Raw genomic sequence first — 14,242 nt, 5'->3', positions numbered from 1 at the left:
ATCCAGGATGATCTCTTCTTGAGATTCTTAATGACAGCTGCAAAGACACTTCTTCCAAATAAAGTCACATTCACAGGTTCTGGGGGTTGGGGGGTAGATATCTTTTGAAGGGCTACCATCCCATCTTCAGTTTCGTTTGGCCTTGTTTGTACATTGCCCCTCTCTCCTAAGCAGGAATGTAAACTCCATGAGAATAGCACTCTGATCTGTCTCCTTTACTGCTGTTGACAGGGACCTAGAAGGGTAGAGTCTGGCATACAATAAATGCTCAGTAATCATTTGCTTAACAAACTAGAGGCTGGTAGTTTTAATCAAAAGGAATATTCACCAGCAAAAAAAAAAAAAAAAAAAAAAAAAATCTGCAAAAATATAAAAATAGCTAATACTTAATGGATGATGAGTTACACAATTTGTCCAAGATTCTATATTCATTTAATAATGGCAGGGCCAGCTCACAAATCCAGATGTTTCTAGCTCCCCAAATCTCTGAAATTTAGCATTAAGTGGTACTGCTGCAAATCTCTTGATTCTCATGTTTTCTCTTTATTTCTTTGCTTACCCACAACATATGGTTATGTGGTCAGGAAATGAAAATAACTCTGCTTAGCTAGAAACAAGCTGATTTTTTTTTTCTAGCAATGAAAACCTGTTTTTAGGAAAATGAGAAACTTGCTAACCTTATGTAACCTAAGCATAAGCATAACATTTTTATAAGGTGCTAATATTATTTTTCCTGAAAAAGGGAATACTGGTTGATTTATTAAGTTGTACATAGTAGGACGCTAGATATATTTGGAACATTAGGTTTTTCTTTTCAAGTCAGTGCACATAAGAAGAGTAATCTTCAAAGAGACTTCAGCTTCTGGGGCTGAATTTAACACTATTTAAAGAAAGAAAACCTTAGCCAGGGGATATAACTGTTAACATGGTGATTTGTAAAACCTTAGATTTCTAATAAGGTCTGACTGTTTCAAGGAAAACATATTTTGTTTCTAGGTAACATTTCAACTCTGATTATGAACAAATGCTACAAAATTGATCTGTAATGGGAAATACTGTAATGTCACAAGGCATTATTTAATGCTTAATGTGACTGAAAGCATTAATTGCTAGGAGCCATATTCTGTCTAAGCAAAACATGAACACACATTTTGTACCTCTCATCTCGTCCTGTAGGTTTCTGAAGGAATTCGAGTGTAACAAAAACGTAGTTAGAAAATCTGCGGTACCTGAAGATTTTCTTCACCTGCTTGATTATTGCACTTGTCCCCTTGTTAGCAAACGCACAAGTCACATCTGCTCAGAAGTACCCAGCAAACAGCGGGAACAACATGGCTGCTTATTAGCAGCTCAGCTAAAATAGCTTGTGAAGAGTAAAGTAGTAATGATTGACAATTTTTCTTTTAAGTCTCTCTAGATTTATTTTTGCCACTTTATAAGAAAATCCTGGCTTTCTCCAAGAACATGCATATGAGATCTGGCTCTCTCTCTCTCTGTAGTTTTAAAACAAATTTATAGTGCTAGAATTTCCCAGTAAAATCCAATGAGTGCCATAATATTCACTGCTTTGACTCACAGTGAAGTATTAAAAATTTGAGCACTAGAAAGATGATGTCATCAGTTCTTAAACTTATGAGATTTACCCAAACGTGGGATTATTTTTAAAGAAAGCATCTTCATTCTCAATTCTGGTGAGTCCTAGGGGGTCACACACCCCAGGTGTAAAGCATCCCTCCCCTATCCCAGGCCGTTTTCTTACCTCTGTCATTTTTCTCACATAAAATAGAAAACAGTGTCTGATTTCCCATAGAATTGCATCAAAGATAATGAATGTAACAATAGGGTATTTTCCAACCTTGAAGATGTCTGTGTAAGCGGGTGCATAATGCATTTCTTCTAGGATAAATTCTAGTAGCTGTATACCAGGCACAATGCCAGTACTTACAGACATTTCTCATGCAACTCTTTCAACTGCCCTATGAGGTTGGTACTTGAAAGAAAGAGAATGAATGGGTTATGCTAGGTAACAAATAGCCCTACCATCCCAGGGCTTTGAAGCAACAGAAGCTTAATTGTTTTTGCAAAGCTGGCTGGGGGCTGGGCCGTTGTTCATGGCAGCAGTAGTGTACATCTACCAGAAATAGCAGATCACTCACCTAGCACATGCGAGGCCCTGGGTTTGATCCTCAGCACATAAAAATAAATAAAATGAAGTTATTATGTCCAACTACAATTAAAATAAATATTAGAGAGAGAAAAAAAAAAAGAAAGCCAAACACAGGTAATTGAATGCTGCCTCCTGAAAGGATCCATGTCATTCTTGCCCACTGACATTGTTCAAAGCAAGTCACATGTCCATATCTAATTTGAAGACAGCAGGGAAGTGCAATCCTTCTGTTGAAAACATTGGGGGACAGTGCCTGTGGTCACTACAGCATTATTTTCCCTATGTCACAAATCAGGGAATGTAGAGGAAAGTAATATTCAAAGTCACACAACTCATAAACAAGGTGACTATGTCATTGATTGTTCAGACCAAGACACCATTGACAATGAAAGGGGCCAGTTTTAATCAATATCTCTCCAAATCCTGGCCCACCTTCCCTGCCCATTTTGGAATTTTAGAAAGACCCACTCCATTCTTCTGGCTGTGCCTCTCCCCGTGGTTGAGAACGTCCTGGGCCAAAGGGTTTTGCTGACTCAGAGCCAGGGCCACCTTTTCTAGATATGCCTCCAAGTCCTCATAAGACCCCAGAAGTGCATGCCCAAAGGACCCCAAACATCTTCAAGCCTTGGTTGGCCTCTTCCCCAGGTATTCTTCCAAAAGGCAAGCAAAGTAGTAGACACATGCATAGCTAGTTAGACTAGCCAAATGTCAGCTGTTGGAGAGTGGACTCAATTTGATCATGCAAGTTGGGGTATCCATATACACTGCAATGGTTTGAATATGTTCCCCCAAAATTCATATGCTAAAATCAAAGTCCTGATGTAATGGTATTAAAAGGTGGGACCCTGTAGAGGGGATTAAGTCATGAGGATTAGTGCCCTTATAAAGGGCTAGAAAGAGCTAGTGAGGTCCTCCTTTTGCCCCTCTACTCTTCCATCATGTGAGGATACAGCCACAAGACAACATCTTGGAAGCAGAGAGGAATACTTGCCAGACACCAAAGCTGCTAATGCCTTGATCTTGGATGTTCCAGCCTCCCAAACTGTAAGAACTTCCTTCTTATAAATTACCCAGTCTAAGGCATTTTGTTACAGCAGCAGGAATGGACTAAAGTATACACCTACATGAAGCCCACTGAGAGAGAGAAAAAGGGTGGAGTGACCCATGGACTATTTGCCAGTTTTACTCCTGCTCTGGAACCCACAAGTATTAGCCCATGATGATGGGATAATCAGAACTATTCCGGGAGAACTTAGACATGTGATTTCCCTGCAGAGAAAGCAGATCCAGGATACAAATCCAGGTCTCACTCATGGTGGACCTGTTGTCTTCATTATTCCACTAAATTGCCTCTGATTAAGAACCTCTTGGTCAAACTACCACTACTATCCCCATAATTTTCAAAGACTGGTGGTATAGAATAGTGTAACATAAAAATTCAGGTTTACTGTGATGAGTTGCATAGCTGGCAACACAGAAAGATGGATTAAAAGACCCAGCTGGATTAGAGTTCTAGCTCTGCCGGGCAGAAGTTTCACAGTTTGGGTGGACAGATCACTTCCTCCTGAGGAGCCTGTCCTAATTCCACAGTGGGCATAATAATAATAATGATTACAAAACTCAACACTCAGAGTAGTTATGTAACTAAGGTGAGATAATGCATGTGGCCTTGAAGTTGGAGGTGATGCATGAGTACTAGAATTTCTCCTCACTGACCTGCTTGAGAAGGTCAAGTGTCAGAGGTCATGTAGATAATGCCTGCAAACATCAGGCTGCTGGTTAATAGTCTTCCAAGCTTTAGAGTCACTGTGTGAAGTGTTTCTAAAATCTAAAAATTGATCTAATTGAAATTTGATTGGTCTTAATGGCAAAGGGATAGCACTTGGATTTGTTTATATCACAGTGAGGATATTCCAAAGCTATTTATATATGGTAGGGATTTGGAACTCAGTTCCATAGCAGGCCAAGAGTCTCCATTTATTTAAAAGCATTCAGGAGTCCAACTGGAAAAAGGTCTTTAGGGATCATGTTTTCCAGATGAGGCAACTGTGGTCCAGAGAGATAAAACCCACAGTTTTCTGGGGGTCAGGATGAGGCCGAGACCAATTTTGAACTCAAGCCCCTTTTCTGCCTCCAAGGATCTTCTTCGAAGCTTTAACGTTCTCATCTGAAAGATGTTAATGATAACACTGGCCATACAGAACAAGGGTAAGGATCAAGTAAGGTCATGACCACAAAGCATTTTGTGTAGGTGGCACTCAGTAAGTGGCAACCATTTTTGCTATTATCCCAAAGGATGGTCTTCACATATTTCAGCATCAAAGATTTATTTTATTCATAGCTACTCTTGGCTTCAAGTATGGATCTAACAGATAAGCATCAAAGGATTGTTTTTTGGTTGTTTTTAAACATATGAAATGAAGGTGATTTTTTTCCATCACCAGAGTTCACATCCCTACTCCCCACCCCATCCCCCATAGGCCACATGATTATTAGCTGAAAGAAGCTGAAGACATTTAATGAGTCATTTCGGATCAATGATCTTCAACCAGGCCCAGCTGGTGAGATATTGATAAGGAAACGTGCGATACAGAGAAGAGCAGTTGACTTACAGGAAGTGAATGGGGCTCCTTTGCAGAAATGGATCCTCTAGGGCCTGGGCTGGCCTGGGCCTCAGGGTTGGTGCGGGCTGGAGAGGTAACATTATGTGGTGGCTAAGAGCATGGGCTTCCGAGTCCAATGGCCTTTCTTTGGCTGCTGCTTCCACTCTGCAAACTTTACTTTCCTCTTCTGTAAAAGGGCAGCGAGAACAATACCTGTCTTGCAAGGTTGGCTGTGATGGTCCAAGGGATACACTGTGCAAAAATACTTGGCCCACGGTCTTATGCAAGGAGGTGAGTCATTGACAGAGCTAGATGACTCTTAAAAAACTTTGAAGAAGTTCACAGCTATTTAAAAGGCAAAAGATATATCTAATAAATCAGAAGAAATTTCAGAGAGAATAATCTAAACTTTATTTTATGAGCAATTCCATACAGAGTATACGCAATTCATACAGAAGCTGGGATCATCAGCTTCAAGAGGCCCTTCCTGAAGTCTTCAGGGAGCCCTGCTGGCTTGCTGGTGGCTGGATTCACAAAGACGTGGACTGAAGACCCCGTGGTACAGGCCAAAGCATCGAACTGAGCCAATTTAGGATGGCCAAAGAAAAAGCCATCAGAGAGGTCACTGTCATCTACTGAAGGTGGCTCCTCGGTGTGCTTAGGTGGAAATAGAGCAAGTCGGTAATGCACGCTGGAGTGACCCACTTTCTCCACCGCCAAGGCAGCCACTGGGATCTGAGGGAAGCCTATGGGTGAGTAGTAGGTGCACTGATTGGTCACCATGAACCCCACCATGGGGGACGACAGTAGGCTGGTTTTCAGGCCACAGTACCTAGAAGGTAGAATCACAATGCATGCTCCAGGTTGCCAAGACACTGTCCCCCAGCCCAACGGCAGTGTGCTTCAATGGTCAAGGGCCCTAGCCCCAAAGGACCTTATTCAAATCCCAGTTCTGAGCCAGGCCTGGTGGCACACAGCTGTAATCCTAGTGACTCCAGAGGCAGAAGGATTGCAAGTCTGAGGCCAGCCTCAACAACTTAGTAAGGCCCTAAGCAACTTAGCAAGACCCTTCTTAAAATAAAAAAAATAAATAAAAAGGGCTGGGAATGCAGCTCAGTGGTAGAGCACCCCTGGGTTCAATCCGCAGTATCTAAATCAATCAATCAATCAATAAAAATAAATCTCAGTTCTGCAACTTACTAGCTGAATTACCTTGGGCAAGATACTAACTTCTCTGTGCTTCGGTTTCTAATATATATATATATATATATATATATATATATATATATATATATACCTCATAAATGTAAGAATTAAAAGGTGAATGTACACAATTTACTATAGCAACATTAAACATTGACTTTTCTAATATAATTATGTCCATCTTGTCCTTGTTTCATGATGAAAGAGGCAGGAATTTTGGTGCTAAATAAGAGAGAAAACTCATTTATCAGGTTCAATGAGTTATTGTGTCTCACGTCTGCTACTAGATTCCCATCTCTTTAAGGATAGGAGCTGTGTCTCATTCATTTTTAAAGTTTGTGGAATAGAAATGAAGTGGCACTTGCGATAAGATCTGGCAGGCAGCGAGAATGGGAAATGGAAAGCGTCATGCTGCTTTCCAGCCCCTCTCCACCTTCCCACCCATTTTGATTTAAACATTTTCATCACATCATCTTATTGTCTCCTTTTCTTGAAAATATATTAAGATTGAATGTGAGGATTAACTGTGAGGGAACAGCTACGTGCTGTGTGTAGGTCTGACTACCAAGTTGTTCATGGAGGGGAAACAGACACAGACCCCAGGCTCCACTCCGAGAGGGCACTGAGTGGCTGTGGGCAGCCACCTTGGGAGCCCATCGCTGTCACCCATGGTGACATTAGATATGTTCACTTCCTCACTTGGAACAAGCTGTAGAATGAAAAAGATCTGATTACAGAACAGTAGGTCCTGTCCCACGCGATCTCATTTGCTGTACTTGAACATCTTAGCTCATGGCCATATTGACTTAAACAAAACCTTGGACGGATAACCTGCAAAATGTTCTCAGTACTTATCTCATAGGAGAATTTGGGGGAAATGTGGGGTTTTGGCGGGGGGTCGTTTTTTGATTTTTTTAAAAACTTGTATGAATGTTCTAAACTGAACATGATTTGCCTTCAAATGAAGAAAAACGTTTTTAAATGACAGTGAAGTTCATTTTTTTATAAAATAAAAGCTTCAAGAGATGAGCCATTTGAATTAACAAGACTCCTTTTGTCCTTGAGCACCTCCTGCCACCCACCTGAAGGCTTCTTCATAAGTACTAAAAGGCTGCCTTAGTGCTTTTGGAATGTTGTAACAAAAATATCATAGACTGGGTGGCTTATCAACAATAGAAACTCATTTCTCAAGTTCTAGAAGCTAGGATGTCCAAGATCAAGGTGCCAGCAGAGTGGTGTCTGTTGAGGTTCACTTCCTGGTTCACAGACAGCATGACTGTGTCGTCACATGACAGAAGGGATGAGGGAGCTCTCTGGGGTCTCTTTTATATGGGCACTGATCCCATTCATGAGGGTCCTGCCCTTGAAACTAATCAATTCCCGAATGCCCCATCCAAATACCCTCGCATTAAAGATTAGCTTTCAACACATGAATGGTGGAACGCATGCATTCAGTGCATAGCAGAAGGTGGGGGGGGGGGAAGAAGAGCCTTGCTTTGCAGCTTGACCCCAAGATCCAGTGAGAATCAAATTCTCCCATTTTCTTTCCTCTAGCCTCTCTGTTGCTATTGCTTTTCTATGCTCTGCCACAATTTTCCTCTTTCTTTTAAGAGAGCAGACAGTAAATAAATGGTGCCTCTTCCCACCAGGAGAGTAATATTTCATGAGCTCCTTGTTTTCTGTGTGAGCTCAGACACGATGCTTTTAAATAATTGAAATGCAGGAGTGCATTTAAGCCAAGCCATCAACTGAGCACCTGTTATATGTCAGGCCTGTGCTAGGTGCCTTACACTTTATATTCATTTCTCAAAATAACCCTGCAAGGTGTTTAATTTCCCCTAGTTTACAGGGAAGAAAATAAAGCAGAGGGTTTGAACAAGTTTCCCAAGGTTGCATGGAGTAAATGGTGGACTTGAACCCAAACTTCAGGCTCTCTAGATACAAGGTTCCCACTTTTTGCTCCACCCCAGATTTCCAAATGGTGAAACAAAAATCTATATTTTAGTTCAGTGGATGAACTGCATTTTCTTTAGGTGATTCTGTGACTGTGGAGCAGCTTCATTACATTAGACAATATGCCCCACGTTTGCAGTGTGTTTGGGTTAGTGGTAACAGATGGTCCCTAGTGAGAGTTTTTTGAACTATGGCTTTTCTTTTAGATTTTATTTTATTTTTATCAAGGTGTGTATAGGTGTACATACTTTCAAAAAGACAACTAGTTGCTCAAGTCTTATCACAAAATAAACAAAAAAACCACAGCATATTTCTGGCCGATTATATATTCATTAGTTATAGATGTTCTTAGAATTAGTTGTAGATGTTCAAGATGAATTCATTTATTATGCAACCTCCACTGCTCTTTGTTAGATGCTGAGTGCTATGGTTTGGATAAGTGTTCCCCAAAGGCACTGTGTTAAAGCATTGGTCCCTGGGGTAGCTCTATTGGGAGGTGGTGTAACTCTTAGTAGGAGGGGTCTCCGGGAGGTCCTTATGTCATTGAAGGCACACTAACAAAAAGAATTGTGGGCTGGACACGGTGATGCACACCTGTAATCCCAGCAGCTTGGGAGATTGAGACAGGAGGATCATGAGTTCAAAGCCAGCCTCAGAAAAAGCAAGGCACTAAGCAACTCAGTGAGACCCTGTCTCTAAATAAAACACAAAATAGGGCTGGGAGGGATAACAGGAACATATCTCAACATCATGAAGGCTATCTACACTAAGCCCCAGGCCAAGAGCATTCTAAATTGAGAAAAATTAAAGGCATTCCCTCTAAAAACTGGAACAAGACAGGGATGCCCTCTTTCACCACTTCTATTTAACATAGTTCTTGAAACACTGGCCAGAGCAATTAGACGAAAGAAGTTAAAGGGATATGTATAGGAAAAGAAGAACTTAAATTAGCACTATTTGCTGACGATATGATTCTATACCTAGAAGACCCAAAAAGCTCCACCAGAAAACTTCTAGAACTAGTAAATGAATTCAGCAAAGTATCAAGATATAAAATCAACACCCATAAATCAAAGGCATTTCTGTAGATCAGTGACAAATCCTCTGAGAAGAAAATGAGGAAAACTACCCCATTTACAGTAGCCTAAAAAAAATACTTGGGGATCAACTTAACAAAAGATGTAAAAGATCTATACAATGAAAACTACAGAACTCAAAGGAAAGAAATCAAAGAAGACCTTAGAAGATGGAAGGATCTACCTTGCTCTTGGATAGGCAGAATTAATATTATCAAAATGACCATACTACCAAAAGCACTATACAGATTTAATGCAATTCTGATCAAAATCCCAATGGCATTCCTCATAGAAATAGAAAAAGCAATCATGAAATACATCTCGGAAAAATAAGAGACTCAGAATAGCTAAAGGCAAGAAGAGTGAAGCAGGTGGTATCGCTCTACCAGAACTTAAACTATAGTACAGAACAGTAGTAACAAAAACAACATGGTATTGGCACCAAAACAGACTAGTACACCAATAGTACAGAAGAGAGGACACAGAGACTAACTCACAAAATTATAATTATCTTATGTAACACAAAGGTGCCAAAAACATACATTGGAGAAAAGATAGCCTCTTCAACAAATGGTGCTGGGAAAACTGGAAATCCATATATAACAAAATGAAATTAAACCCCTATCTCTCATCATGCACAAAACTCAACTCAAAGTGGATCAAGGACCTAGGAATTAAAACAGAGACTCTGCATCTAACAGAAGAAAAAGTAGGCCCTAATCTTCATCATGTCGGATTAGACCCCAACTTCCTTAATAAGACTCCTATAGCACAAAAATTAAAAGCAAGAATCAATAAATGGGATGGATTCAGGCTAAAAAGTTTCTTTTCAGCAAAATAAACAATCTGTGAGGTGAATAGAGAGCCTATATCTTGGGAGCAAATTTTTACCCCTTCCGTATCAGATAGAGCACTAACTCTAGGTACATAAAGAACTCAAAAAAGCTAAACACCAAAAAAAAAAAAAAAAAAAGTAACCCAATCAATAAATGGGCCAAGGACCTGAACAGACACTTCTCAGAAGAGGATATGCAATCAATCAACAAATATATGAAAAAATGTGCATCATCTCTAGCAATTAGAGAAATGCAAATCAAAACTACTCTAAGATTTCATCTCACTTCAGTCAGAATGGCAGCTATTATGAAGACAAACAACAATAAGTGTTGGAGAGGATGTGGGGAAAGAGGTACACTCATACATTGTTAGTGGGAGTGCAAATTGGTGCAGCCAATATGGAAAGCAGTATGGAGATTCCTTGGAAAACTGGGAATGGAACCACCATTTGACCCAGCTATCCCTCTCCTCCGTCTATACCCAAAGGACTTAAAAACAGCATACTACAGGAACACAGCCACATCAATGTTTATAGCAGCACAATTCACAAAAGCTGAACTGTGGAATCAACCTAGATGCCCTTCAGTAGATGAATGGATAAAAAAAAATGTAGCATATATCCACAGTGGGATATTACTCAGCAATGAAAGAATAAAATCATGGCATTTGCAGGTAAATAGATGGAGTTAGAGAAGATAATGCTAAGTGAAGTTAGCCAATCCCCAAAAAACAAATGTTGACTGTTTTCTCTGATAAGGTGACTGATTCATAGTGGGTTAAGGAGGAGGACATGGGAGGAATAGACGAACTCTAGATAGGGCAGAGAGGTGAGAGGGGAAGGGAGGGGGCAGGGGGTTAGCAATGATGGTGGAATGTGATAGATATCATCATCCAAAGAACATGTATGAAGACACGAATTGGTGTGAACATACTTTATATCCAATCAGAGGTATGAAAAATTGTGCTGTATGTGTGTAATATGAATTGTAATGCATTCCGCTGTCATTTACTTTTAAAAAATCAATTAAAAAATAGGGCTGGGATGTGGCTCTGTGTTCAACTTCCCCTAAGTTCCATACCTGGTACTGCCCACCCCACCCCCACGCCAAAAAAATGAATTGTGTGACCCAGGTCTCTTCCTCTTCCTTTCCACATCCTGTTTCATGAGGGTTTCACTCCATCACACACTATCATGATGTACTACCCTTTCAGAGGCCCAAAGCAACGGGGCTTCCAAACCATGGACTGGAACCTCAAAAACATAAGCCAAAATAACTTTTTCTTTTTATAATTTAGTTATCTCAAGTATTTCGTTATAGTAATGTGAAGCTAATTGATGCATTGAAGATACATCTTTGAACAAGAGAGAATTCCTGACCTCAGAAGTTCTCAATGCGAGGGGGAGTGTGTGTTAGCTCTTGTCTTCCCCTTGGCCACAAAATGCTTCTTCCTTTATGACTGCAGAATAAGAGAAAGTCAGGTTGTCCCACTGCACTCTGTCCTTCTTCTCTCCTTTTCTCAACAAATACTTATTGTGTACCTACTACATTCCAAGTATGTGCTAGACATCAGAGAGAGCAGAGAACAGGCTAGATGCGATGGGCCCTGCCCTATGTAGCTTTAGTCTAGAGAGGAAGCAATCATCAGAAGCAATCCCCATGCAATGTGATGGATGTGATGCTCGGGAAAGCAGAGGGGCGCTGCCAGGTCAGAGCAGGAGACCTACTTGGTCTTGGGAATCTGGGACGACCTTCCAAGAAGTGTCAGCTAAAATGAGACAGGAAGAAAATGTAGGAGTTCTTCAAGTCAATAGAAGGAGAAAAAGTCTTCCAGGAGGAGAAACAGTGTGTATGAAGGCCCAGAGGCCAGAGAGAGAAGGGCACATCCCAGAGACGACAGAAGTCCCCAGGGTCTGGAGCACAGACTGCAGAGGAGGCGGGGAGGAGGGGAGCAGCCAGACTGGGAGCAGCCTTGTTAAAGAACTTGGATTTCATCCTGGGACAATGGGAGGCCAACAAATGTACTGCAAGGGAGAGGCGAGAGATGGGTGTGTTTAGTGTAATCCGTGGTTTTAGATGGGACAATGGGTTCCAGCAGAAACAATAACGTCCGCAGGGAGAACAGCACCGGCAAGGCCTACCATTCTGGCAAAAGTGCCTTGGACTAGGGAGCAACCACAGAGATGGGGGAAAACCGGATGGATTCAAGAGAACCTTTTAGCAGAAGGTTTGACGATGAATTGGAGTGGACAGAAAAGAGGCCAGGATGGCTCCCAGACTTAGGACACGTCCTGACAGGTCCACTGGTGGCAAAGGAGATGTGGGGCAGAGGCACGAGGTGCAGGTGAGGCAGGCGAGTGAAGAGTTCAGGGTTGCAGAGGGTGAGCTTATGTGCCTGTGAGATTCTGCGAAACGTGAACACAGAATCATTAATATGATTAGCATATGTGCAGCCCCATCCCACCAGGCCTTCCATTAGGCACATAATCTGGATTGTCTCCCAGGAGGCATTTGGATACATGGGTCTAGAGCCAAGAAGACTGCTTTGGGCTAGAGATACGGGGTGAGAGGCACAATTAGATCTAGAATTAGATCAGGGTCCCAACAGGTAACATAAAGATTCAGGGCTGGCTGGGTGTTAATGTGGTGGGATGTGGTGAGCCTGTGCGGAGCCAGAGAGCAAGTGCCCAGTCTGACACCAGACAGATTCAAACTTCTGAAAAGTACGAGACAGACAAACTCACGCATGGCCTCCCTGGGTTTGTCTTTCGGGATCCCAGTTTGTGATCTTTGAGCGAGATGGTAATCACACCAGGGAAAAAGGAAATGCTACATAGGACAGAATGTAGAGGGGAATGAACTTGAGCCCGGAGATTCCGCCTTCCATCTCAAAAATCACCTTTGAATAACGCCCCCACTGAAGGCTTCCTGGGGTGTACGCAGCAAGTGACTGATAGTGTCTGATTCTGGCACTGCCCCATCATCTCATGAGGTAAATGCCTATCTCCCATGCATTCTTGCCCCCAATTTAGAAAAGTTTAGAATAAAGGAATACAGCATTGGAAGATCAGAATATCCCAAGGCACCTGGTAAATGTATGGATCCCCAACTTCCCCTCAGACCTAAAGAGTCAGTCTGCTGAGATGGCACCTGACATCTTTTTTTTTGTTGTTATTTAAAAAAAAATTTTGCCGGGTTTCTGTTTTCGCGACTAAAAGGCTCAGGGGTCACTCTAGTTAAACTGGGCTAACTGGGCGGCACGAAATAACCACACAAGAGACACAAATACCTTTTTCTTTGGGGTTGCTGTGATAGCTCCTCTGACCTTAAGGGTCTGCAGAAAGAGAGAGAGCGAGAGCACGCGCTGACCCCTTTTATTGAGGAGAAGCTATTCAAATGAGGCAAGGGGTCAGGTTTCAGGGGGCTGAGTCTATCTTCATGATGTCCACTGTCAGCAGGTTGACTGACACCTGGGTAGGCCACACCCAAGGGCACAGTAAGAGGAGGGGACACACACAAGGCACTTCCATGGAAGATTCTATCCTAAACAGGGCAAGGGGTTATATTACAAAGGAACAGGTGAGCATAGCTTCACCCATGGGGCTGTAGCAAGACACACTCATTTCTGTGACTGAGCGCCTCAGCACCCAGCTGGGGAACGTAACTCAGTCACCCGTAAGGTTGGCCTCCCACAAATTTTAAATTTGTTTTAATTAGTTATACATGAAAATAGAATGCACTTTGATACATCATATATAATGGAATATGATTTCTCATTCTTCTGCTTGTACATGATGTAGAATCATGCCGGTCATAGTAACATGTGTACGTGGGGTAATAATGTCTGATTCACTCTGCTATCCTTCCTACCCCCAAGCCCCCTCCCCTGCCTTCACTCCCCAGCACTGCATAAAAAATAAACTAAATAAATAAACGCAGGCATCTGTATTTAACAAGTTGCAGGTGATTCTGATACACCTGAGCGTGACAGTGTTTTCTAGGGCTACCTCCTTAGAAAAGGAAGCCACCCAGAGAGGAGCTGCTCACAGTCACCCAGCTAGGAAGGGCCAGGGGTCTGCCTGTCTTCTGCCCTTCATTACAGACCCTTTAGATGAGTCCATTCACCTCCTGTCCCCAGACTCAGCCCCAGCTCAGGCTTGAAGAGTCATGAGTCTCAAACCCAACCACAGCTCAGGGTCAGATGGGCACTGCCTGTGATCCTCACCCTGACTTAGCAGCCAATTCCAACGACTGGGCTGTCTTACCTTCTCCTCTCTCCTCCAAAGGCCTACCTCCTTCAGGGGATCCATAACCAGGCTTGGCCTGGACCCCTGTGCAGAAGCCCTGCCTCAGTGCCACCCCCGGTCTCTGGTCTGAGTGAGGACACAACTCTGCCTCCTCCGG

At 42.2% G+C, this 14,242-nt stretch overlaps 1 protein-coding gene across 4 annotated transcripts in view; it reads right to left on the bottom strand.

Moving 5' to 3' along the window:
- Positions 1 to 5,157: 5,157 nt before the first annotated feature.
- The window catches only part of LOC124109060 (uncharacterized), a 179,250-nt gene continuing 170,165 nt past the window's right edge, over positions 5,158 to 14,242 (bottom strand). For all 4 annotated transcript variants that reach the window (XM_046467537.1, XM_046467539.2, XM_046467538.2 and 1 more), the window contains one exon: positions 5,158 to 5,602. In XM_046467537.1, the coding sequence (XP_046323493.1) occupies positions 5,218 to 5,602 (385 nt within the window). In that variant the 3' untranslated portion in view covers positions 5,158 to 5,217. The remainder of the gene's footprint in view (positions 5,603 to 14,242) is intronic.

Source organism: Marmota monax, unplaced genomic scaffold (genome assembly GCF_021218885.2).
Source record: "Marmota monax isolate L192 unplaced genomic scaffold, Marmota_monax_Labrador192_F-V1.1 WCK01_AAM20220418_F8-fsc00135, whole genome shotgun sequence".
NCBI classification, from domain to species: Eukaryota; Metazoa; Chordata; class Mammalia; order Rodentia; family Sciuridae; genus Marmota; species Marmota monax.
Note: the sequence above shows the minus strand (reverse complement) of the source record. Positions and strands in the feature narration are given on the sequence as shown.